Source organism: Vitis riparia, chromosome 10 (assembly GCF_004353265.1).
Source record: "Vitis riparia cultivar Riparia Gloire de Montpellier isolate 1030 chromosome 10, EGFV_Vit.rip_1.0, whole genome shotgun sequence".
NCBI lineage: Eukaryota > Viridiplantae > Streptophyta > Magnoliopsida > Vitales > Vitaceae > Vitis > Vitis riparia.
This window is the reverse complement of record NC_048440.1, coordinates 23407828-23434041: the sequence shown is the minus strand read 5'-3', so window position 1 is coordinate 23434041 and position 26214 is coordinate 23407828. Positions and strand designations below refer to the sequence as shown.

Here is a 26214-nt window from a genome sequence, read left to right as displayed (position 1 = left end):
ATTTCTATGTAGGTGCATAAAAATTATTTTTTCATATTTAAGCTCTCAAATAAAATTTTATTCTTAAAAACAATTTTTCTAAAAATAATTTTTAAAGAATTATTTATAAGAATTGTTGCATATTTAAAATTGAATCATTTAGGGATGTCCATGCCCTGTTTTAATTCCGACAAGATAACAATCCTTTATATCAATCAATTTTCACCACCACTACTACTATTATTATTATTATTATTTTTTTTTTTACTAAATATGAAACACTCTTTTTCATTATTTATTATTTACTACATAATATAGGTGATTCATTTTTTCTAGATTACTTTTTGGATTAAATTTGGGTGAACGTGAACTTTGTTCATCCTAAGCAACTGAGATCTTTTACTAAAAAAAAATTAACATTATTCTCGGATTTATGTCAGTCAAGTTAGAAAAATAAAAAAAAAAAAATAAGAAAAATAAAACACCAAATGAAAAACTAATAAAATAAACAGACAAACATATTAATTAATTAAAAAGAAAAAACAAGAGAAAAATCAAAATAATGAAAAAAGGAAGCCTAATAAATTTTAAAAATGGGCCAGCGATGTTGGAGAAGAGCACCATCAAAGTCACTGAACTCAAATGCCTCTTCCCAAACCCAATACTCCCTTCAACCAATTTTCGAAATCTACAACTCCTCTAAACTGGAGAGCCCAAATCAAGCAAAATCAGCTTATCTCCCAAATTTCCTCCATTCTCTTACAGAGACACAACTGGGTCACGCTTCTCCGCAACTTCAACCTCTCTTCCAAGCTAACCCCATCTCTCTTTCACCAAATCCTCCTCAAAACCCAGAAAAACCCTCAAAGCTCTTTATCTTTCTTCAACTGGGTCCAAACCAATCTTGGGTTCCAACCCGACCTTGCTGCCCACTCTCAAATCATCCGAATTTCAATCCAATCGGGTCTTTTCCAACCAGCTAAAGGCATTCTAGATTCTTTAATTGAAACCCAGAAAGCATCCGTGCTCGTGGATTCAATTATTCAGGCTTGTAGAGGTAAAGATTCTGAATCTCCTGTATTGGGTTTTGTTCTTGAGTGTTATTCCAATAAGGGTTTGTTTATTGAAGCCTTAGAGGTATTTAGAAGAATCACAATTCATGGCTATGTGCCTTCAGTTCGCTCTTGCAATGCATTGCTAGATTCGTTGCAGCGAGAGAATGAGATTAAATTGGCTTGGTGTGTTTGCGGTGCTTTGATTCGTAATGGGGTTTTGCCAGATTACGTTAGGATTGCACTAATTCTTTGTAAAAATGGAAAATTGGAGAGAGTTGTTCGATTATTAGATATGGGTATTGTTTGTAATGCATTGATTTATAAGCTTGTTATTGATTGTTACTGTGAAAGAGGAAATTTCTCTGCGGCATTTCATTACTTGAATGAGATGTGTAATAGAAAATTCGACCCTGGTTTTTGTGCTTATAACTCCATTCTTGATGGTGCTTGTAAATATGAAAATGATGAGGTTATCCAAATTGTAATGGGTTCTATGGTGGAGAAGGGATTGCTTCCAAAGCTTCTGTTATCAGAATATGATTCAATTATCCAAAAGATATGCAATTTGGGGAAGACACACGCAGCACAAATGTTCTTTAAGAGAGCTCGCAATGAGAAGATTGAATTAGACAATGCTACTTATGGGTGTATGTTAAGGGCATTAGCTAAGGATAGAAGAGTAAAAGAAGCTATTGGGGTGTACCTTGTGATTTTGGAAAGTGGTGTGACAGTGAAGGATGGTTGTTATCATGCATTTGTAAATGTTCTTTGTGAGGAAGATCCATCACAAGAAGTGAGTAAATTAATGGGAGAAATTATTGGGAAAGGATTTAGTCCATGTGGGTCAAAGCTGTCTAAATTTATAACTTCTTTATGCAAAAATGGTCAATGGACAGAAGCTGATGATCTTCTGAATGTAGTTATAGAGAAAGGGCTCTTGCCCGATTCCTTTTGCTGTTGTGCTTTGGTGGAGCATTACTGCAGGAGTAGACAGATTGATTCAGCTATTGCATTGCATGAAAAGATCAAGAAAGTGAAGGGCAGCTTGGATGTTGCAACTTACAATGTGCTTCTTAATGGGCTTTTCATGGAAAAGAGGATTGAAGATGCTGTCTCAGTGTTTGATTGCATGAGAAGTCAAAATTTGTTGAGCAGTACGAGTTTTACAATTATGGTAAGTGGGCTCTGTCGGGAAAGGGAACTGAGAAAAGCTATGAAGTTTCATGATGAAATGCTGAAGATGGGGCTTAAACCTGACCGAGCAACGTATAAACGACTGATATCTGGATTTAAGTGAGCGATTGTTCACTCATACCCGACTTTTCTGATCTGAGCAGAATGATCTTCTTGCTTTGGATTATTTTTGTCATAATTGTTTTATCATTTTATTCTTAGAAGCAATTGATTATAATTATGTTCAAATATTCAAAACAGGGTTCAGAGAGATGAAGCAAACAACCTCTGTAACCCTATTTTCAGAGGCTATGTAGGCACACTCTCTAACCATGTACATTTTGCTATGTCCATATTTATTTTTGCTTGATGCTATTACTGGTCTTGTGCTCCTGTTCAGCCATACTGGTTTTGTGTTAAATTGTCAAAAAACCAGGATGATTCGGTGTGAATGATATCCTGTTCTGTGTATCTTAAGAGGGTGCTCTGCTGTAGCTGCTTGAGGAATTAGATCAGGGAGATGCATATATAACTTGAATTACCTGGCTAAGATGAATGTTGATCATCAACAAATCTGATAAGTCAGATCTCTATATTTCTTTTAATTTATATCTCTGAATTATTGTGATGAACTCACACTTTGATGAATAGTATTTAGTTCCATTTAGTTACAAACGTCTTGGTGAATGGATACCCATTGACAGACTGGTACCAGCAACTTGTCACCATAAAAGGTGAGATTTAGCCGGAATCTGTGACTTCATTCTATGACTCCTCAAATGGGGAGACAATAGGCAAAACAACTCTCTTTCTAGGGCTCCTGCATGAGGTTGTGGTGTTCCTAATTGATTCTCCCATGTGGGGTTCCTTTTTATTGTTGGTGAAGTTTATTCATGTGATCCCATGGCAATTTCTGTGGATGATATCTGGCTCTGTGTGTTACAATCCTTCAATTGTGTGTTAGAAAATGTTCAGTTGCTGTATATGTGTTCAATTCTTCAATTGAGTTGGTGAGAACAAGGTGGAAGTCACCTCCAAACAAGGCACAAAGTTGTGAAGCTCTAGATCCACCAACGCTTTTAAGGAATGATTTTTTTTTGATAGGTAAGGCTTTTAAGGAATGATGAAAGGGAAAAGATGAAACCCTGCAAGCAAAATCAAGAACAAGAGAGCTATAGCTCCTTATAAAATTGTTCTAGGAGAAACGGGATCCTCAGACAATGATAGTTACCCAGCTGAGATGCTTTTGATATTTAGTGGCTGTCAGATGCACTGTCAATTGCATAGATGCTCCCCATGGAACCCAGTACCATTTATCATGAACACTCCATAGGCTCATCACACCAGAAATGGTAATAAGTTAACTAGCATATGCAAAGGAAAAAAAAAAAAAAAACGGTTCAGACAGAATCTTTACATTTGATACTGCAGTGGATCGGTTTATGTCCTGGGACTCCCGTGTTTCTGGGTTCAGTGCATGCTTGTGTTATCTGCATGATTCATGGCTACCAAGCTTTCCGTCCTAAAATCTTCAGGTGTATCCCATTACCACACAGCAAAAACCACTTGCCCTCGTTTGAAGTGGGGTAAAGAAATAGAAAGTGGTAGCTGAAAAGAAGGAAAAAGAAGACAACAGAAAAACATCTCCTCATAAAAATTCTCAGCATTTAGAGGCTTTCCCATCAAGAAGCATATCACGAGGATATATAAACTAGCCCATGGTATCTAGTCTGCAAAAGCTGCTGTTTATGGAATTCATCTTCAAATTTGGCTATGATCCTTGATCTGAATCTAGTAAACAGGTCACATAGGCATGCTTTTCAAAGGGCTTTAGAGATGGAGCTATATTTTGAAATAAGAGGTGATTGCCTTAAGAAGGTAGCATCTCCAACTCCCCAACTGAACCGCAATTACTTAACCAAAAAACCGAGGACCCAGTGTTCATGCACCACTATGAACTTGTGTACCTTCCCAGGTTTCCAAGCTCACCAGTCACCACAACCAAGAAAAACTAGGGCACTTGCGACTAGTAAAAGCCTCATGATTCCTGTGCTAGTTGTTTACCCTAGCAAATACAGATTTCAGATTGCTGGCATAAATATCAGGTGGTTTCAGTTTGCTATTTGGCAGAAAACTTGTGCTCACGGTTGTTGGGGTTTTACTCTATTTTTCAGTCTTCTTCTTCTTGTTGGTAAAAGTAAAACTTCATTGGATCCCAAGATGGGATACAAGAACAATATCAAACAGAGTCCCATAACATTAGCACATTTTAAAAGAGCAAAAGCTTCTTTTTAACTTGAGGCTCCTTTCCTGTTATCCACATTTTGGGTTCTATAAAATTTGCAGAAATCAAAATTTGATTACAACATCTTGAAAGGAATTGGGGATCTCCAATTTCCTTGCCTGAATCTCAAGTACTTGATAAAAAAACTGAGATCCAAATTTGCGTACACTGCAAAGACAAATCTATACCTTCATTTCCTAGCTCACTGCAACCAAAAACAAAAAACAAAAAAGGGCATCATCCTTGACTAGATGTGGGGGAATTAGAAGGAAGTAGCAGCTGCTACAAACCTATTCCCTTGGCTGTCAATAGCAATAACTTATAAAATCACTACCTGCTTACCCCATGTTTTCCCTAAAAGCTACCTAGGCAGCCAGAGAAAAGGTAGGATGTGGGAAAGGAAGCAATAAAAGGTAGTCCACCCACCAACTCAAAGTCAACCGTGGTTCACACTACCACTGCTGGCTTTAATTTGGTTTTTGCTCCAAGGGCCTTATTTACTCCCTCAGCCATGGCTTAAACTACTTCTGTTGGCTATGGTTTGGTTTTGCTCATGAAAGGCCTCGTGTACTACACATACCCCTGCTTGATAGCCTAGAGGAACAACTGAGTAAATATTAGACCTCTTCTAAGGCAGAAAGAAGGTCAACCTCACCTCAGCTAATCACACCTTACGGGTTCCCCCACCAACCCAATGACACCAACCACGCCCCATCAGTGTTTGGTACTCACTTGCAACCAAACAATCCCCAATGATGATATTGTCACCGAGGATCGCATAGTCTTTGAACCTACGTCCCAGGTACACTCACCGCTGCAAATCCACACGCTCAGTTTCATAAGTTCACTGCCTGTGTTTCATCTGAGTTGGCTTATAATACCATTAAGAGAATCAAACAACTTAGGTTTTTATGGGCAATAATAGATGCTGTTGAATAATACTATCATTTCTACTGTCCCAAGGACTTCCTGGGTTCCATTGCAATAACAAATATCCACATGTAGCACAAGCAGCAACCCCTCTCTGTTTGGGCTTGTAGAGCCAATATTAGTCACCATATGTAATAAAGTCTTAGCAAAAGAATAAACTCGTGCTTATTTTAGACTATTTGAAAAAAAGGAACAAAAGGGCTTTTAATGATGTTGAGCAGTTGGACCAAACAAACAAATCCAATTTTCTATATTCTTTTGTGAATTGGGGCTAGGGTGTACATAGAGGACCACTCAATGAATGTGATAGATTTTGTAGATTGGTTGAGCATTTAGTAGGGAGAAAGTTCTTTTGTTTTTCTTCTTCTCGCCTATTTTAGGTTTCCTTTGCATATATCATGTGTATGTTGGTGCATCTCCTTTTAGGCACATTTAACATATTTACTCATTTACCTATCAAAAAGAATATAAAAAAGAAACTTATGAAGGGCAAAAAAAAAAAACACAACACATTTGTTTGCTTGTTAGGATTCAGTGAGGCAAATAAACTTTAACCAGAATTCCTCAAGGATCCTTTATGGTATTTTCTTCTATATAAATTGGTTGATTTATCTCAGGAAAATACTCAAGTAACCATAACCCACCACCATACTCAAAATAGGAGAAGTTGTTTGTGGTAGAGAGCTGAAATATGATGGTGTTTGTGGACAATAGACCCGGAATATGGTGGAAAACTGGTCTCTGGAAAGGCTGCTTTACAAGGATTTATGTGATCTAATTGGGAAATAATTTTTTAACTCAAGTAAAAACATGTATCAATTATGCCTAAAATGCAACTAAGATCTTGTTAAAGCACTTTGGGCATGACTTTGACACATGTGTTGTGACCTTCTACCATTCATCCTGCATGACCATGGAATTTCTCTTTTTGCTATTAAGGCATATATGGTCTATTATGTTCCCTAGTTTTCTTTCTCGAGACTAAGTTAAGAATCAGATGAAAAACAACACAACCTCATGGCTCACATATCCTCTCTGCCACTATCAAAAGACCAAAGATTACCTAGGAACCTAAACAAAACAGTGTTCATATTTGTGAAAACTTCAAACAAAACAGAGAAAAGATCATCATAACTGCTCGAATTAATGTTAAAAACTATCCAGCACATAAGTATTCAAGAAAAATCCAGGGCATCGTTGACCTAGCAAGAAGCTCAAGTTCTTGTATAAATAATTGATAATTCCCACAACGTCATGCATCGAATCAACAAAGTTTGATAATAATTCATAAGAAGTCGAACTGACCCGAAATTCTCACCTTTGAGTAACAAAAATCTAATAATGCATTACTTCTAATCTCAATTCCAACTCGAAGGCCAGAATGCATGAATCCCATAACCAGTCTTCCAATTATCCAAAGACACAACCTTTTTCACTGCCAAGAAGGAAATGAACAATGCGAAAAGCATAATCACCCGCTGCACAGTCACATTCTTCACCCTAACAAGCACATGCGTCACAAAAGCCAGCAACAAGCCCACAATCGTGTACAAAAACCCAATCGCAAAACCCTCAGCCCCAAGCTGCATACCAGACCCCTGATAAAAGAATATAAGTTTGCTGGGATCGTTCCGATCGGCCAAAAACATGGGCATTTTCCGTATTATATTATGCATAGTGCCCGACACACTGAAGAAATAGACAAACACAGCACTCCCCAGCCAAATCTTCGAATCATGAAGCAATGTCTGGCCGGCCAAAACCTTCTTCACAACAAACGGCGCCCACACCAGGAAGGCCGCCACAAAGAACCCCAACTGCTTCTTGGAGAACATCGGAGGCCGCTCGATTGGGCCGACGGAGAGCTTGGTCCTGGACTCGACGAAGTCGGACATGGAGTCGGCCATGCGAGAAATGTCCCCCTGCTCCATCTGCTCCGAATCCTTGAGGCTCTTCACATCGGGGCCAACAAGTCGGATGTGGGGGAGAGAGGTGATCCCGAATTGGGCGAAACTGGATTGGGACTCTTTGAACTCGATGTCGCAGAAGAAGAGCTTGGAGGCGGAGGGAGAGTCCTTGTTGTTGGAGATGAAGGAGGAGGCGAGGAGGCCGAACTCGGAGCGAAGGCCTTGGAGGTTAAGTTCGGGCTTTTCATGGAGCTGAGTGGCGTCGAAGAAGATGAGGATCGAGTAGGGCCTGGGGGTTGTGGTGGAGGTGAGGAAGCGGCTGAGGGAGTGATCGTCGAGGTGGATCACGCCCGATTTGGATCGAGATTGGAGAGAGAGAAGCTCAGCGACCCGATCGGATTCGGCGCCGGAGAAGACGACGGCGAGGGAGATGAGGATGAGGATGAGGATTGGTTTCTCAGAGATCGCCATCGCTGTGGTTTGGGGTCTGCGCGAAGACGGAGAAGACTCGGTTATAGATATTCGACCGGGGAGTCAAGGCCCAGTTAGCTAGCCCAAAGCCCACCATGGCCCAAGGTATTGAGCCCGAAATGAATTGTGGGCCCAGGGGGGGTTTTACAAAATTGCATTATTATCCCTTCAAAATTACGATCTGCTTGAATATAAGAAGTTAAGTGAGATTTTTAAAATTTTAAGCTAGGGTTCATAGTGGCCATTATGATATACAATGAGCTCCATTCTTTTTATCAAGCGTCTTATCTTTTAATTTTTTAAATTATAGTTTTAATACATATTTAAAAACCATATTTCAAACCTATGACTTTTCCTTTTTATAAAAATTGTATTTTTTTGAAAAGAGGTTTGAAACATTATAAAGGGGATTAAAAAATGTTTACTTTGAACTATAGTTTTACAATATTTTTATAACTTACCATTTGTTTGGTCAACGGCCCATTTTTACTCAAAATTATTTTTTTTATTCAATTAATTAATTTTTTTTCAAGGATTATTTAATTAAAAGAGTTTATGAACACTCAATTTTTGAAATTTAACCCTCTTCATTTTGTAAAAAATATCCTCGTCTTTTTCTTATAAAAATAACATTTTCTTTTAAAACTTGCATGTAAATATTTAAAATGAAAAATGACATTTATATATATATATATATATTATAAATAAGTTACTTTTCAAATAAAAATATGAGAAATATTATATTCACAATTTAAGGATTATTTGATTAAAAGAGTTTATGAAAACTCAATTTTTGAAATTTAACCCTTTTCATTTTGTAAAAAATATCCTCATCATTTTCTTATAAAAATAACATTTTTTTTTTTTTGAAAACTTGCATGTAAATATTTGAAATGAAAAATGACATTTATATATATATATATTATAAATAAGTTACTTTTCAAATAAAAATGAAATTGTTATATCATATCATTGTGATTGCTAATGAGTGAGCAATAAAATGCACAATCTAACATTTTGATCTAAAAGTTTTAAGTGATTGAAAATGTATAGGGTTGATTTCATTAAGACTCCTTAATGTTTAATATAAGTATACTAAGCCACTTTTGGTTTTAAATTTGGCTAATTAGTACCTTTTACATGTATTAATTTTATTTTTTAAAAGATAAAATTTAATTTTTAGAGAATTCTTAAATAATCTTATCTAAAATCCTCTAAAAAAAATTATAAATGAAATAAATATCAGGGTGTTAACCAACGAAATTTGAGATCAATAACAATGGGGTGTATGTACACTAAAGCTCAGGGTGTCAACCACATTAACCCAAATATATATTTTGTATATTTTTATATGGTACGGTGGACTCATCTTGATGATTTATGCTTCAAGTTTACCTTCACGACTCCTCTCTATTGTTAACCAAATCATTACCATGTATGTGTTTTGTAGAAATTTGAAATGAGTATGCCACAAAAAGGGAAGAGAAGGATACCAAAATAATTGAGATTTTGGGGTATTGTGAGATAGGTTCCCAAGAGGATTAAAGTAAGTAAAAATGTAGGTTCTCATTCAATATCATATTGAACTTTCAATGGGAGCTAGCTGTTCTAGTGTAGGATCGATGATTAATGGTGCAAACAGATAGAATCAAGGTAAAAGAAATAGCATAATAAGATCATATACTATACAAAACAGTAAAATCTTATTATCTATAAAGCAATAGGACAAATGTCGGAATGAAGAACCTTATTTGACAGTAGATCAAGAAAAACTCATCATTCAATAGCATAGTTCAACCCGTCAAGAAAACATAAACATATAGGAAAAAGAAAACAAACTCAATAGCAAGCGTCAAGGGGAAAAGATCACAACACTTCCTGCTCTTTGCAAAAGATTCTGAATTCTGAATTGCTTCTCTTGTGACTCAGATCAGCTTTCCTCCTGGGAAAGAACAACTGTCCGAAAAGTATATATTCCATCCACACTTTCGGCTCAGAATAGCAAAGACGCACTAACCATGCATCACCCAAAAGGCATCCACAGAATCACCAAATCCCCAGTTGTTCTTTCATTAATTTTCACCATGGTTTTTTTAGTCCCCGCAAAGGAAATCATATGTAGTTTTTCTACAATGACAATCCTCTTACAATACTAAAATAATGGTGTGATTCATGGCTCATTCTCAGAAGCCAATGGCCTAGAACAAAAGTTGCATTTGGGCATCGAAATCTAGAGTTTGTTGGCCTCAACACCCTTCTGCAAATAAGGTAAAACTTGTTGAAACAGCCACCAAATCTTCTTTTCTATTTGGGTTGAAACCCTTTATACCTTTGCGTGCAAACGCAGCAGAGCCGATTCCTTTCCTTATTATCAACCACTTACAATACTGCCCTTGAAGCTTCTCTATAGCTCTAGCACACTGACTTCTGCTCGTTCTAGTCTGATAAAAGTTTGTTCTAATAATGCAGAGGATAGGGTAGTCATTTGGAGATAGCTAAAGAAACCGGCCAATCTCATCTTTTCCTTTTTCGGGGGCCTTATGCCATGCACTAGGTACTTTACAGAGAATCGATCTCCCTCTATATTTTCATGGGCCTGGGAGAGTGGGGGAAGAGGGGGAGAGGAAGAGAGGAAATGGAGGAGCAGGTTGAAGGGTTGGGGAGGGCATTTGTGGATCATTACTACTATCTCTTTGACAATGATCGATCTTCTTTGCCTTCCCTCTACCACTCAACTTCCATGTTGACATTTGAGGGCCACAAGGTACAAGGGGTTGATGAAATCTCTCAGAAACTCAATCTGTTGCCATTCGATCAATGCCAACATGTGATCAGCACCATTGATTCACAGCCCTCCTCCTTCACTGGTGGCATCATGGTCTTTGTCAGTGGCAGCCTTAAACTACCCGGGGAGGAGCACCAACTAAGATTTAGCCAGGTATTAATTATCCTTGGCACAGCCGAGAGAAAAATACACCAAAAACTCATTAGCCCATTCCTTAGATTACAACAAATTTACTGGGATGGGACAAGAACCTAGTTATTGATAGAAGGCACTCAAATTATTATGCTTTTAGTTATGAATTCAATTTTTTGCAGCAACTTATGATGGAGGTAGGCTTCACATGTATATATTTTGACTTGAACTTTGTGATGTTGCAGATGTTTCACTTGGTTCCATCATCCGAAGGAAGCTTCTTCGTGCAGAACGACATCTTTCGCCTCAATTATGGTTGATTTGTGCCCATTAACTGGAGATCATTTCATGCTGTGACGTTGTTCCATCTGTGTTTTAGTCCATCTGAGGAAATAAAACTGATTGGCCTTACCCTTTCCTTGCTTTGCATAAGCTGACACCACGATCAGGTATCATTGCCTGAATGTCCTCACTTCTCTATATACATTTTAGAGAACATTCAAAAATAAAATAAAAATCCAGAGAATGATTAATCATTTTTCCTAGACCAGTAGTCTCACTGTGGCCAGATCTAATACATACCGAATGTGTTATGCGTGGAGAAATTCTATTCATGATATAATACCGAGTGGGAAAAGAAGCATACTTTAGGCCCTATCTTCATAAATATGTCGGCCTTTATTAACCTTACGACATTATTACCACTGAATCAGTCTACATTAATGCGCCGCGCCTTATCTCTGTGTTCATAATTATCTAAAGTCTTCAGAGGCATGCGCACCCTTGAAAAGAGAGTAGGTGGTATTTTTTAACTTTCCATTGTAAGGGTGGCTCCACATATGAGAGAAAGATCAAAGATTACCCAATTTTAAACTAATGTCAAAGTAAATACCATTTTTCTGGGGAGCATCATGATGCTCTCCTCAACTTTTCATGTCTCCAGAGGTTTCTTAACTCAAAAAGGTCTAATGAACAGGAGCAACTAAGCATAAATGAAATAATGGAAGATGAGTGTACATACACATGGGTTCAGTAACACCGTTATACCCCATGTTTGTTTAGTAACCCAGCCAAATTATTGAGCCGTTTGATGGAGAGAGCTCAAAAAGAAAAAGCTATTATCATGGGTCCGGATAGCATCATGACATTGTTTTTCTACTCTGACAAGAGAATCTGGAAAAGAGATGCTTGATGTCCTGTTGTGTTAGTTTCGGGAGTAATAAGGTTGAAAGAGAAACACAACTAATTACAAAAGAAGATAGAAATTAAGGAGGATTAAAATTTTATTTTCTTCTTTCACTCTCTCTTTTACAAATATACATCACATAATCTTTTATGCATAGATTCTCACATTTAACTAAATAGAAACTCTTAGTAATAAAATATAGAAATTTTCTCAACCTTGATTATTCAAATATAGAAATTAAAATAGCTACTTGGAAGCTAATTCTAATATTTAGAAATTAAACCAACTCTAACTTTTCAGTATTTGACTTTCTAATTCTAATATTTACGAGGTTTCTAAATGTAAGTTTAACTTTCCAACATCTGTAAATAACCATAGCAGAAGTGAAGCTTGGCAAGCAAAGCTCCTTTCAGAATAGCCATGGCAACATCCCTTGAACCTCTGCTACGCTCTTCCCAAATCAAAGCCTCTCACTGCAAGTCTCTCTATTTGGTCATCTTCTTAGCTGCTATCATAACCCCCATTGCTCTCTTTTCTATCCCTCTTATCAAAACCATCTCCACTGGCCCTCCCCGTGTGCTCCACAACCATGTGATGCAAATGGAAGATGTGGATCAACTTCAGAGGTTCCTCAAGGAATCCATGTCACACTTGCAAGGTGTGATGGAGATGACGGTCGATGTCAACCGTCGGATGAATGACCCTAGGGATCAAGCTGCTCTGTCTGACTGTGTGGAGCTCATGGACTTGTCCATGGGCAGGATAAGGGACTCTATGGAGGCCCTTGGAAGGGGGACGGTCGATTCCCACGCAGATGCTCATGCCTGGCTTAGTGGTGTCCTCACCAATTATATCACCTGCATGGATGGGATAAATGGGCCATCCAGAATTTCAATGGAACGTGGCCTCAAACACTTGATCTCAAGAGCAGAAACCTCACTGGCCATGCTTGTTGCAGTTTCACCTGCCAAAGAGGATGTTCTCCAGCCACTTCACAGTGAATTTCCACCATGGGTGGACAGCAGAGACAGGAAACTCTTGGAGAGTTCGTCTAAGGACATTAAGGCCAATGTTGTGGTGGCAAAGGATGGGAGTGGGAACTACAAAACAGTGAAAGAAGCCATAGCATCAGTCCCAAAAAATAGCAAGACCCGATATGTCATCCATGTGAAGAAGGGAACATATAAAGAGAATGTTGAAATTGTCACGAAACAGAAAAATGTGATGATCGTTGGAGATGGCATGGATTCAACGGTTATCACAGGAAGCCTAAATGTTATCGATGGTTCCACAACCTTCAAGTCAGCAACTCTTGGTAAAGCTCTCACCCTTTAGCCTAGAACTCAATACTATTGTCAAAGTACACAGCAATATTTGACTAAAAAACAACACGTTCTGATGAGCTGATGAGATGCTACATCTATTCTTTTGCAGATACTTTATTTGATGTTACATCTAACATGTTTTTGTGATTTTTTTACAATTAATTTGTTGTATCTGTATGCCATCAAGGAAGTAGTTTATGTGGTTGATTTGAGTAGAGCAGCATACTTTTTAGTCCTTGCTTCAAATTACTCTGTACCCAAAAGGCTTGATCTGATACTGAGGTCCATCCTAAGCAATTAGTACTCTTGGGCAGAGTACTTGGAAGCCTAGAGTTGAAGGCTACTAACATTTTCCCAATGCAGCTGCCGTTGGTGATGGGTTCATAGCACAAGATATCTGGTTCCAAAACACAGCGGGACCTCAGAAGCATCAAGCAGTGGCGCTTCGAGTTGGGGCTGATCAAGCCGTCATAAACCGATGCCGCATCGACGCCTACCAGGACACACTCTATGCACACACCAACAGACAATTCTACAGAGATTGCTACATCACTGGTACCGTGGACTTCATATTTGGTAATGCAGCAGTTGTGTTTCAAAACTGCAAGCTAGTAGCCCGAAAGCCCATGGATAAACAAGCCAACATGGTCACAGCCCAAGGCCGAACCAACCCATATCAGAACACTGGAACTTCAATCCAAAACTGCAACATAATAGCCAGCTCTGATCTTGAGCCTGTAAAGGGCACCATAAAATCATACCTGGGTCGACCCTGGAAGGAATACTCTAGGGCTGTGGTCCTGCAGTCATACATTGGAGATCATATCGATCCAGCAGGGTGGTCAGTGTGGGATGGGGAATTTGCATTGAAGACTTTGTACTATGGTGAGTATGTGAATAGGGGACCAGGGGCTGGCACCAGCAAACGCGTTAAATGGCCAGGCTATCGCGTCATTACCAGTCCCGCGGAGGCCAGAAATTTCACAGTAGCTGAGCTGATTCAAGGAGGGACCTGGTTGGAGTCCACTGGTGTGGCTTACACAGAAGGGTTGTGATCATTTTAGTTAATATGCCTTTCCCTTCTATGCTACAATAAGCTAATGTTATGGTAATTCACCTGAATCCTATGTTGTTCATGTGCCAGTATGCCACATGATCTCCCATTGGAAATGGTCATCTATGTTATGGTTGACATTTGGTATCAACGCTCTTCTGATTGCATCTTCATATGAACTCCATTAACTAATCATAATTTCATCTTACCCGCATTGACCTCCTTCAAATGGTCATATTAATTGAACTACACAATCCAAATCTTCTTAAAATCAGACTTGTTAATTAGCAGAATTATTAAAAGGCCCATTTGTCAATTAAGCCCTGAGATTGTCTCAGAGTTGTATGGCATATTTCCATTTATGGTGTCTTCAAGCCTTAGTTTCTGCTTCATTCCAAGCAGCAACTACACCAGACGTGGCTACAACCATCAATAAATCTTCAACACATGTTGCAGCAGAAACACCTCAGCATTTGGTGGGGTTTGGAGAGCAGGGAAGCACATGTCATATGAAAATAAAAATAAAAATAAAAATAAAAAATCAGATCAGTTGAAACAATACAAAAATCCCAGTTGCATCAAATCAGATATACCAAAGGATTTTATTATCCTTGTGCCTCGCACGAAAGATCAAAGAAAAATGCCCAGAAATTATTTTTGTTGTTGGCAATGATATTATAGGATTTGACTTCCTTTGTATACTTTTCATTCCAACGATTCATAATGAATGGGCACATAAAGAATTTTCAAGAATCAGGGCTGATATGGAGAATGTTGGGAGTAAACAACAGATTAATTGAAATGCCCAGACCTGCCAAACAAGTAAATAAGTATAACAGCAAAATTTATTGATTGGGTCATGTGAAAAATCGATAATCATCCATATTTTGACCACTATTGAGTTATCATCAATCCATTGAACCATAAAAATCAATCTTGACTTTTCTTTTTCTTCAACATTTTCATGGAAAATTACACAATACCAAAGAGATAATATATCAAAGTTTTGTATTTTGATCATATTTTTAGTAGCTTACCTTAATAATGTTCTTAATTTGATCATGCGTATATCCAAAAACTAACCACTTCCATATTTTAAGAACCAACCAATTGTTGGTGTAGATATTTTCTTCGTCCATTGCCCATATCCATTCTCTCTGGTTAATGTTAATGGGTTTGCAGGAATGGAGTACCCATGTCAAGCTTTTCACAGAGTAGGTAAACTGTGCACCTGAGGCCTTGGCTGATGGGAAACTTTGTCCTACTTTATGAAGGGTGTTTTTCACTCCTTTAGCACACCATTTTCCCATTAACTAATGATAGTTATTGCACTAAAATAAGGGATTACAAACCCAGATTCAACACAACAAGTCTAATATTACAAGTTCCAAGGTATATTTTCAGAGACCGCTGCTACTAGAGTCAAGGCACCTCAAAGAAGCTCTCTCTCTGGGTCTCAGAATTTTGCCCGCATTTTAAGAGAGGTTTTGGGTTTATTTTTAGAGGGTTTTGAACAGAAAAAGACCCGAGGCCGCGATTTACTCGTTCAACAACACAACACCACAACATATGATACTGCCTCTCTAACCAAAGAAATCTCTAAATTTTGTGTCTTGACTCTACTGTCTTCTTGTCCTGTCCTTCAAAGCCTTCCCTGACCCTTCATTTCTGAGGTTTCCACGCTTGTCCACCTTGTTTTCCCTTCCTCTTTGGCTCTCATTCTTCTTCCCCCTTTCTCTCTCTTTCTCTTTCTTAACCTACCCTGAGAGAAACTCCACACATTTTCCTTCTCATTCAGACCATTGTTACCTTTCCTTTTTCTTTCTTCCCATTATTTCTTGGTTTGGCTTAGTTGGATTACTTTTCTTTTTGTGAGGCCACCAAGCCCTCCCCATCTATAGAGGGGTTTTGTAGGTCTTTCCATTTTATCAACAAATGTTGAGCCAAAATGGAGAATAGAACCTTGCGGAAGTGGTGATTGGAGGAGGCAAAGGTGCCTCTCTTTTGACGAACCTCCCACTTCTATGTGTCATCTTGACCACTCCCTAAAGGTATCGTTGTCTCTATGCTTTGTATTCCTCTCTTCTCTTTTTCATGAATTTGTTAGAGATCCCACATGTCTGTCTCAGTGCTTTGTATCTTTCTTTATAATCTATGGATAGATACCATTCTCCTTTGACAGGGTAATAGTTCCCAAAGTACATCTAATGATCTACCCACCCTTCTCTCATACTCCATAACTTTTTGTTTTTGCGTATTTCAAAAAGTTCCAAAATTACAAACCCCATCTAAATATATCAACTTTCTGACAGGAAAAAGAGTCATCTCTCCACATTTGCTCGGTTCTTCCTCCCCTCTCTTCCCCTCTGTGTTAACCGTTAACTCAAGGAGTTGTTGGATTGGGCTTCTGTTTTCCACCATGGCCACCAAGATGAAAGGGATCTACAAAGGCTTCAAATACATCTCCCAAATCTTCGGTAATGCCTGAAGTTGAACTGCCCTTATTTATTTTATTTAATTTTTTCCTGTGGCCCTAGATTTATTCTGTCATTTTGATGGGCTTTGGTGCCTTGAGGCTAAGGTGGGAAATGGGTGTATTGCAGTTGTGAAGGAGCGTGAGATGGAAATCGGGTATCCAACAGATGTTAAGCATGTGGCGCACATTGGATGGGATGGTCCATCCGGAAGTGCACCCAGTTGGGTATGTTGTCCACATCCTATTTTCCCTTCTACCTAGTTGATGTTGAATATTACATGTTTCGCTCTGCAATTTCTTTTAGATTATCTTATCATTGATGGCTGCTTTATTGGACGAGAAATGCAGATGAATGAATACAAATCAACCCATGATTTCTCATCCTCATCGCTTGGCAGCTTCATTGAGCCAAGAGAAACCAACAATATTGTTGCTCGTTCCACATGGTCTTCTCAAGGTATGTTTCTGCTTTATTTTCTGTCTCTAGTTTCTTTCATATTCTTGTTCTTGTGGTTTTACTGCAACGCTATTACATGGTCACCAAGAACAGAGAATATATTAGTAATCATAATGAATTCAACTTTACATAGAATGAGAGAGATCATCATTAGATGACCGGCGTTAATTTTGTTTTTCCTTATTATATTGGGTGATGCCATGTGCAGTATTCCTAATCAAACAAGAGAGCAAATGAAGCCTTTTCACGGGTTCAACAGCTGTGGATGAATGCCCATTTTCACAAATTTTTTTAGAGCTGATTTTGTATAGGAAAAAGTTGGATTCTTTGCCCCCCTAACAGGAGAGACTTGGCTTTTCTGTCACGAGCCAATCCTTCTCTTCAAGGGGAATCTATTGGCTAATGGCCCCAAAAGGGAACAGTTTTTGTGGCCCAGCCTGGGAAATCTATTGATTGAAGGGGCTTGGGCTTGACTATGCCAGGTTTCTGTACTGATCCGCCACCACCTGGTGGTTGGTCAACAGAAACTAGTCAAGTTTCAGATCTGAACAGTACCCACCCCCTTACCGTAGTGATTTAGGCATTCTGAGCTGAGCTCATGCTATAATTTGATTGATAATGGAGGAATAAATGCTGAAATAGATCCGAGTAATGGAGGAAATCAGAGAACTAATTCCTTGAAATACACGTGCTAATCCTTGATTGCATAAAAATATATCACAGGTGACTCACCCTCAAGTTTTGCTCCCTTTCTTTTTGGTTGTTTCTTGCTGCCTTTTTTCAATAAGATTGGCTATTTTACTCCTCAGAACCTGAACGTACTATAAAAATTGTTCAGACTTGAAGAAATTGTTCTGTGTGGGATTGGTTGGTCCAACTTCATGTGCTGCGTCCATATGCTATTTTGAAATTAAGTTTTACCTAGGCGATGTGTTTGGAGTTACTCTCTTGTTCCACGCTGTTTTCATAGTATGATTCTCATGCAAGAAAGGGAATCCTCAAGCTTTCTGGGAAAGAAGGGTTTACCCTTATTTTCTTGCATAGTAGTACACCCTTTACCTTATGGTTACTGCCTTATTGCCGCCTTCCTTCAGAGTTTTTATATAATGAACATCCATTTCTGAAGGGAAAAAGCTTCAGAGAAAATCGACAACCATCATTTGATTGATCTTCTTGTCTTCTGTTGTCAACCACTACTAGATCATGCATATTTCCAAATGCCACCCATTATTTTGAATGTTTTAATTCCTAGTTGTGTATCATATGCTGCATTGGATTAATGAGCGAAGCTCTCACACCGAATTCTTGTGGTTGTGACAGATTTTGAGCAATCCATGGGACAACATCCAGTATCCGAGATGTTCAAAGACTGCCCACCTACTGATGTTCCAAATATTCCCAAGAAGCATAAGCGGAAAAAGACCAAGTCAACTTCCTCCCCCAAGTCTTCCTCTTCCTCTGTGTCCAGATCCTCCCGGGCCTTAAAGTCCAAGGCTACATACATGGAATTGGAGACAACATCAAACCTGCAACTCTAGAACCAGTGTACACTTAACAACTTGCTGCAAAGAACAAAAGAAACTCCCATTGTGCATATCAAAGGTCGTCAAAGTCCCCCTTTCTGCAGTTGGGGTGTCCAATCCACAGGGGCATCAAGGAAAAAACATAGGAGATGTGTAAATTTAGCAGTAAAAGCCTATTGTATTTCTGAGATTCACATAGTCACAAAAGGGAAAACAAGAAGATTGGGGAATAGAGATGTGGAGGCATGCAAAAAATGTTAAGACAGTGTTCCAAGAACAAAAACTAGGAAGATGTGAATTTTTGGACTTAATTACAAGGAATAAACATGCTGAGAGCTGGATTATTTGGTTTTCTCCTTAACAACAAATAGACTGGTTTAGTCATATTGGTTCTTGAAAAGATTTTCAATATTGCAGTTTTGGGTTTGTGTAGCAGCTTCACTGCACAGCAAGCTGATGTTTTTCTCCCTTTGCTGCTGCGCTTCTAGCTAGCCCTGCCATGGGGCCAATGTGCAGTCCATCACAGCGAAAAGCTTTTATCATTGCTGCAAGCATCAAGGTAAGTACAAAGAGGGCTCATAAAATCACTGGATAAGGTGATGGTAAATAAACGAATCCACATAGAAAATCTATGTTTGTCCGTTGGGTTGTTGGGTGTCAGTCATCTTGATCCGTGAGGAGTTATAATTATCTGACCAGTTGTCCAAAAAATCTAGGGTGTCTTGGACAATCTCGGAGATTTTGACAAAAATACAATAATTTTAAAAAAAATGTTTGAAATATGAAAATTCAAAGCATATTTCCAAATCTAGGAAAAGAATTTAACTTATAGAGGGTTAGGAAAAAAATGTCCAAAAAATAATTATTTTGTCAAAATCGCCAAATGGTATGATATCATGACTCAGACTATGACTTTAACTTATAGAGGGTTAGGTTGGATGGGTTTGAAACTAACCTCGTCCATCTGCCCATGTCAAATTTGTGTGTTAATATATATTGATTTATGTCAAATCTAACTTGAGATCGGTCAGAAATTCACTCTTAAGTTCTTAACTCATATCAAGTCTTTCAGCAATTTAAGTTGTTGTGAGTTTTTATAAATTATCAAATAAAATAATTATTTTAGAATTTGTAAAATAAGTCATATTATTAAATAAGAGCTTAACAATTAAATATTTTAAAATCATAAAATAAATTATAAGTTATTAATTTAATATAAATAACTATTTATGAATTGACATCTTAATATACTTTTAACAATTATATAAAAATGATAATTTCATATGCCTGCAGAAATAAAAGGTAAGAAAGGTAAGGAGTTCTTTGTTATCATTTTTATGTTTTTCTTTCTTTCTATTTAAAAAAAAAATTAAATAAAATAATATATAATGTAATTAAAAATAAATAATAATGTGTGAGTTGATGTTTCAACATGCTATCATACCTTAAAGCAATACCAAAATAATATATTAAAGTTGATAAATTTTTAATTCAAGTTCCCTCCTAAGTTCCTAACCCGTTGAAACCTTATCCATGCCAATCCGAAAACCGCAGATTGGGTAGGTTGAACTGGTGTAAATTACAATGATAATTCAAATGCAATGCAATTTGGTGGGTATTGAGATGATGGGGCTCAAGCATACCCACACACAAGTTCGGTTTTTAAGTTGTTTCTGGTCTTAATTCAAGAAAATTTTCTGCAAAGTGTTTCTGACTTGAATGTGTCACTCACTAGTAATCTTTTTATAATTCTAAATAGAATAATAAAAATTTAATAAAACATGATGTGATTTTTGGTTAAGTTAAAAAGATGAATTTTTTAGAAAGCAATATTATTATAACTTATCTTAAGTTTTTTAAAAGTCATAAAACTCCCTAAATTATAAATTTTTTTTTTAAAAAAAAAGAAAAAAGAAAAAAAGAAAAGATTATTTGCTAGCTACTTTCCATCTTAATATGATCCTCCAATATCAATTAAATTATATATAAAAATGAGAATGGTGCAAGTCGCATTAATAAGATAAATAAACCCAATTTTTTTTTTTTTATTGAACTTCCTACATTATACCCTAAAAATATTATCTAATGATAATAAATAATATTATTACCTCAAAAATTTTACATGAAATCTAGGGTAGTAAATGGAAAAAACAAAAAACAAAAAAAATCTCGGCATAGAACTGATTTGACCAGCATTTTCCTTGGGTTGTCAGTGCATGCAACATTCTCATTAGAGTATTTGTACCGGAATTGCAAATATTTGAAAGACTGTTAATAATTGGCCCCGCCAATTCCGTAGCTAACTTAGCGGTGGAGGTTTCAGCTGACTGGGTCTTCCAACAATCTTAACATTATCATCCCTAATCTCAATCTTGGTCTTCCTCTACACCCATTTCTCAATCACCCACCATATTTCGCTTCCATTAATCCCCACATTCTTCAATCGAGCTTTTTTTGCCAAATTCGCCATGCCTTGTCCTTGAATTTCACCTCATTCTCTGCGTTCATCTGATAAGCAAGGCATGAAAATGGTGTGGAGACTACTGGTCTACATGTTCTTTATTTCTTTCACTTCTGATCAATTTATTAGAGCCCAGGATTACACAGATTATGTTCCGCCCGCTCCGCCCCCGGAAGAAGAAAACTGTGATGGGATTTTCGTGTCGTACACCTTCATATCCAGGCAGAAGGAGTTCCCCCATGTCAAGAATGCATCGGCGCAGGCCTGGGCCTTTAAGGCCATGGCGACCGTGCTCAATGCAGGCACCTTTGAGCTCAAGGCATGGAAGATATTCATTGGGTTTCAGCACGATGAGATTCTAGTTTCAGCAGGTGGAGCGGTTGTAATGAATGGGGATGATATGCCTGCTGCGGTTGGGAATGGGACTTACCTCTCAGGCTTCCCTCAGACTGATTTGAAAACGTCCATTGAAACTGCTGGGGACCTTACCCAAATAGAGGTCCAAATTCCGATCACCGGGACTCAGTTTGGGGTGAAGCCACCAGGGGTTCCAATGCCTAGAACCATTAGTCTTGCAAATGACGGATACAAGTGCCCGAAACCGACTGTAAAGAGTGAGTGCTGCTTCATTGATCATTCATTTCTGCGTTGCCTTCAATTTTTTTTTGATTCATGATCTAAATTTTCCGGGTTTTGTTCCACAGAGACCGCAATGCATGTATGCTGCACTAGAAAGCCGAAGTTTAAGGTCAAAACCGAATCGACAAAGTTCTTGCCACGACAATATGGGGATCTGTCCTTTGTCTATGATATCATCCAAGCATATGATGGGAATTATCTGGCTCAAGTAACCATAGAAAACAATCACCCTTTGGGGCGTCTAGATCATTGGAATTTGACTTGGGAGTGGATGAGAGGGGAGTTCATAAACACAATGAGAGGAGCTTACACTCATAAGATAGACTCCACTGACTGCATTTATGGAGCTGCTGGGCAATACTACAAAGGCCTTGATTTTTCCCAAGTCATGAACTGCGAAAAGAACCCCATCATTGGAGACCTGCCTTCTGAAAAGGCCAAAGATGATAAAGTGGGATTTATACCACACTGTTGTAGAAATGGCAGTCTCCTCCCAACCATAATGGATCAAACTAAATCAAAGGCAGCCTTTCAACTGCAGGTGTACAAGATTCCACCAGATATGAATAGAACAGTTCTGTTTCCTCCCCAGAAGTGGAAAATCGTTGGGGTGCTCAATCCAGACTACAAGTGTGGGCCGCCAATAAGAGTGGACCCGACCGAGTTTCCAGACGCGAGCGGGCTGCTGCAGGTCACTAGCAGCGCCATTGCGAGCTGGCAGGTTACCTGCAACATCACCAGGCCTAAGAAGAGGAATTCAAGATGCTGTGTCTCCTACTCGGCCTACTATAATGATTCAGTGATACCTTGTAATACATGTGCTTGTGGTTGTGATGACACAGAAACTTGCAATCCAAACATCCCATCAATGCTTCTCCCTTCTGAAGCTCTTTTGGTTCCTTTTGAAAACAGAACTGCAAAGGCCAAGGCTTGGGCCAAATTAAAGCATCTTAACGTCCCCAGCCCATTGCCTTGCGGTGACAATTGTGGGGTTAGCATAAATTGGCACATAAATTCAGACTACAAGACTGGATGGACAGCCCGGATCACGCTGTTCAATTGGGAAGAAATCATTTTTGAGGATTGGTTTGTTGCAGTCGAAATGAAAAAGGCCTTCCTGGGTTATGAAAATATTTACTCCTTCAATGGAACAGTACTCAAGGATATCAATAATACTCTCTTCTTCCAAGGATTACCGGGTTTAAACTACTTGATGGGCGAGGTGAATGGATCAGATCCGAAAAGTGATCCCAAGGTACCTGGTAAGCAGCAATCCGTGATTTCCTTTAAGAAGAAGCTTACACCTGGTATCAAGATAGTACAAGGAGATGGCTTTCCTTCAAAGCTGTATTTCAATGGGGAAGAGTGTTCACTTCCTACAGAATTTCCCATAGGCGATGGAAACAGATATCGTGTAAATCTTGTGCCTGTAATTCTCCTCACACTTGTGACTTCTATGCTGATGACAAATCATTTGCACTGACAACCAGTTTTTTTTTTTTTTTCCCATGGCTACTGCTATTCAATATTTACCTTAGGTGACAATTCAGTTTGATATCAAAAGCTAGAGTCCTCCCTCCTAGAAAACTACATTTCTGTCACCTTGTCATACTTCAGGCTCTAGTTAACCAATTCATTGCATTCCAAGGATATTCATGATGACCTTCACTAACAAAACACAGTTCTCGATTTCCTCAAGTATTGGAGAGACTACAACATTTCAGCTTGTAGAGGATGAAAAAGAGGGAACCATGATGATGATTGGCCTTAAAACAGTTGTAACAGTTGATAGCAGCCATGCAAGAGTGTCTTATAACTAGTGGATAAGGCCCCTGTACTGCATGGAGTTTATGGTGTTTTAGCTTTTCAGATCCATGCATACGCAAAGTTGTAACAGATATAAAGCTAGCTTACTTGTTAGATATTGTAATTTAGCCCATTTATTTTGCTGACCGTATTAGATAGTTTTCTCTCAAATTATTGTCAAATGCTTCAGTCATCACAGTTTCTCTTTTAAGCATTCAGTTCTAGAGTTTGCAAAGGTGACAGCTACATGGGCACTGTGATTAAACACTAAGCAATATGTTCATATATAAGCCTAATTATGAAGCTTTTCAATCCCAATCATGTGGGACCTTTAATTTTCCTAGTGTAGCAACCTAGATTCATATGGATGGAATATATATATATATATATGAATTGGTGGGAATAAGCATCCATCTGATTTCATGATATGCCCCATTCTTTTGAAGAAGCAAGTCAGGTGGCTTATTTCAGTGACCACGAGCTTCAAATAGAAAGAAAGCCATTGGCACCTCTGCCATCTTTAAGCCATATGTTTTCATACAAGCTAAAATAAATGCCATAGGTGGATCATGGAAAGCAGGAATCTTAGAGATGCCAATAACTGTTGGGCTAGGCCCATATAGGTTCCAGCCCATGAAAGATCCTTTTTTTTTAAGCCCACATTTTGGGCCACATGTTCTTCAGGATGTTTTAAAGCCCAATATAGACAGTACTTGGGCTGGTTTTGTGTGTATAAGAACCAGATTGGGGTAGTAGTGGAGGGAGAAAAAAAAGGGGTAAATCAGGGGCTTATTCTTGGGTATTATTCAACGGCTCAAGAGTGTTCATCAAAGTGTGGAGGTGAAGCTCTTGTGGGTAATTCCTTCAACTCTACATGTGGAGGTTCTTCCTTCAACTGTTGTGAAAGCTTTTATGGTATAATCTCTCCACTCTCTCTCTTTCTTTTCTTTGTATTTTTGAGATAAGGGATTTCCTTATCAAGTATTGATGTATTTCCACTAGTCTTCATTGTGAAAAGACTAGTTGTATTCCCATTTTTTTTTTATTGAAATGGAAAAAAAAAAAATTTGTGAGTTTTTTACTTCCTTGAGGAGGGTTTTTTCACATTATATATGGTGCCATCATGTTGATATATTTGTGGATTCATTATCTTTCCTATTGTATTGTTGTGAAATAATATTGAGCTATGCAGGTGAATTACAATTGTTATCTTTATTGAGTTCTCTATCCCCCACTAGAGTTAACCATCCCCCATAGAACAGTGTTATATCCAACTATTGTTATTACACCTTCCATTCCCAATAGGTGGTATCAAAGTTCCATTGTAGTGGGAATACCTATTTTTGAAGGTATGGAAATAAAAAAGATGTCTAACCTCTATGGTAAAACTCAACCACTTAAATTGAACTACATGGAAATCCATGATGGAAAACTTTCTTACCATAAAACATTTATCAGATGTTCTTAAGGGTTAAGAAGTTAGGCCTAAAAATATCTTCAATGTGAAATGGAAGAAGATGAAGAAAAAGACAATTGCCTAAATTAGGCAATGAGTTACTATAGCCTTACATTATCATGTGGAAAATGAAACATGCGTTCATGTTCTCTAGAAGAAGTTGGAGTCAACGTTTAAATAAAAAATTGTTGGGAACAAAATGATTACTAAACATGAAGTTAAAAGGGAGTCTAGTGACAAATCACTTGAATGCTCTTTAAATAATAATAAATCAATTGCTATAATGAAAATGGTGATGAATGATTAGATTCAAGCTTTGATGTCACTATGTTCATTGTTAGACAATTGAGAAACTTTTATTGTAACTATTAGCAACTCTATTTTGAATAATGCATTATCTATAAAATCAATGAAAAATAATTTTACAAAAAAAATATAAAAAGGAAAATTTTCACCAAAAATGCATAGGCCTTCATTAAAGAATGTTGAGGAAAAAATAAAAATAGAAGATAAAAATGTCAGGACAAGATCAAGGGAAGGTCTCAATCTAGAGATAAAATTAAATATTTTCAATATGACAAAGAGGGTTATATGAAATAGAATTTTTATGTTTAGAAGATGGAACAAAAGAGTCAAAATTAGGAGAAAAAAAAAACTTAACATCCAAGAGTGATGAAGTTTTGGTATCACGAGCATTTACATTTAGGTGACCAAGGAGTTGAGTGGATTGTTAACACGACTACTTGCTACTTGCTACTATGCTACCTCTCACTCGGAGTTCTTTCCTAATTATAGAGCTGAATATTTTGGCATGGTTAAGATGAGAAATTTTAGTTACTCTAAGATTTTAGGTATAAGAGATATGTGTGTCTTGATACTAATAATGGATATAAGGTACATACCATATTTGTGCTTTAATTTGACATCTAGTTTTGCACTAGATATATAGGGATATGAGAGCCACTTTGGTGGTGGAAAATCAAAGCTTAATAAATGATCACTAGTCATTGCTAAAGGAATTGTATATTGCATTTGTACAAGACTAAGGAGAAAGCGTGCAAGGATTAATTGTATGTTGCAATAGATGTTTCATTGGAATTATGACATAAGAGACC

General features: G+C 37.8%; 6 protein-coding genes across 7 annotated transcripts; 5 read left to right on the top strand and 1 right to left on the bottom strand.

The window, feature by feature from the left end:
• The first annotated feature begins 501 nt into the window (after positions 1-501).
• LOC117923466 (pentatricopeptide repeat-containing protein At4g21170) lies at positions 502-2684 on the top strand. The gene has a single exon (XM_034841765.1). The coding sequence runs from the start codon at positions 622-624 to the stop codon at positions 2329-2331; it is 1710 nt and encodes a 569-aa protein (XP_034697656.1). The 5' UTR covers positions 502-621; the 3' UTR covers positions 2332-2684.
• Positions 2685-6544: 3860 nt separating this feature from the next.
• Positions 6545-7814, bottom strand: LOC117923468 (probable dolichyl-diphosphooligosaccharide--protein glycosyltransferase subunit 3B). The gene has a single exon (XM_034841767.1). The coding sequence runs from the start codon at positions 7797-7799 to the stop codon at positions 6780-6782; it is 1020 nt and encodes a 339-aa protein (XP_034697658.1). The 5' UTR covers positions 7800-7814; the 3' UTR covers positions 6545-6779.
• A 2500-nt stretch (positions 7815-10314) lies between these two features.
• LOC117924320 (nuclear transport factor 2B) lies at positions 10315-11261 on the top strand. Its single transcript, XM_034842927.1, has 2 exons — positions 10315-10737; positions 10962-11261. The coding sequence occupies exons 1-2, from the start codon at positions 10390-10392 to the stop codon at positions 11034-11036; spliced, it is 423 nt and encodes a 140-aa protein (XP_034698818.1). The 5' UTR covers positions 10315-10389; the 3' UTR covers positions 11037-11261.
• Positions 11262-12274: 1013 nt separating this feature from the next.
• Positions 12275-14454, top strand: LOC117924319 (pectinesterase). The gene is made up of 2 exons (XM_034842926.1): positions 12275-13217; positions 13591-14454. Exons 1-2 carry the CDS (start codon positions 12323-12325, stop codon positions 14280-14282), a joined length of 1587 nt encoding a protein of 528 aa, XP_034698817.1. The 5' UTR covers positions 12275-12322; the 3' UTR covers positions 14283-14454.
• Positions 14455-15711: 1257 nt separating this feature from the next.
• Positions 15712-19107, top strand: LOC117922983 (CRIB domain-containing protein RIC10-like). Of its 2 annotated transcripts, XM_034841230.1 has the most exons (5): positions 15712-16332; positions 16594-16758; positions 16885-16982; positions 17106-17214; positions 18535-19107. In XM_034841230.1, exons 2-5 carry the CDS (start codon positions 16701-16703, stop codon positions 18750-18752), a joined length of 483 nt encoding a protein of 160 aa, XP_034697121.1. In that variant the 5' UTR covers positions 15712-16332; positions 16594-16700; the 3' UTR covers positions 18753-19107. The 2 variants fall into 2 exon arrangements, with proteins under 2 accessions (XP_034697121.1, XP_034697122.1); XM_034841231.1 differs by having other exon boundaries at positions 15712-16758.
• Positions 19108-21143: 2036 nt separating this feature from the next.
• On the top strand, positions 21144-23781 carry LOC117923537 (COBRA-like protein 10). The gene is made up of 2 exons (XM_034841873.1): positions 21144-21812; positions 21903-23781. Exons 1-2 carry the CDS (start codon positions 21260-21262, stop codon positions 23318-23320), a joined length of 1971 nt encoding a protein of 656 aa, XP_034697764.1. The 5' UTR covers positions 21144-21259; the 3' UTR covers positions 23321-23781.
• Positions 23782-26214: the final 2433 nt, after the last annotated feature.

Coding starts and splice junctions, on each gene's coding strand:
- LOC117922983 (XM_034841230.1), top strand. CDS start 16,701: ATGGCCACCAAGATGAAAGGGATCTACAAAGGCTTCAAATACATCTCC. Junction 16,759..16,884: donor ATACATCTCCCAAATCTTCG/GTAATGCCTGAA, acceptor GGTGTATTGCAG/TTGTGAAGGAGCGTGAGATG. Junction 17,215..18,534: donor TTCCACATGGTCTTCTCAAG/GTATGTTTCTGC, acceptor TGGTTGTGACAG/ATTTTGAGCAATCCATGGGA.
- LOC117924320 (XM_034842927.1), top strand. CDS start 10,390: ATGGGCCTGGGAGAGTGGGGGAAGAGGGGGAGAGGAAGAGAGGAAATG. Junction 10,738..10,961: donor ACCAACTAAGATTTAGCCAG/GTATTAATTATC, acceptor GTGATGTTGCAG/ATGTTTCACTTGGTTCCATC.
- LOC117924319 (XM_034842926.1), top strand. CDS start 12,323: ATGGCAACATCCCTTGAACCTCTGCTACGCTCTTCCCAAATCAAAGCC. Junction 13,218..13,590: donor CTTCAAGTCAGCAACTCTTG/GTAAAGCTCTCA, acceptor TTCCCAATGCAG/CTGCCGTTGGTGATGGGTTC.
- LOC117923466 (XM_034841765.1), top strand. CDS start 622: ATGCCTCTTCCCAAACCCAATACTCCCTTCAACCAATTTTCGAAATCT.
- LOC117923537 (XM_034841873.1), top strand. CDS start 21,260: ATGAAAATGGTGTGGAGACTACTGGTCTACATGTTCTTTATTTCTTTC. Junction 21,813..21,902: donor CCCGAAACCGACTGTAAAGA/GTGAGTGCTGCT, acceptor TTTGTTCCACAG/AGACCGCAATGCATGTATGC.
- LOC117923468 (XM_034841767.1), bottom strand. CDS start 7,799: ATGGCGATCTCTGAGAAACCAATCCTCATCCTCATCCTCATCTCCCTC.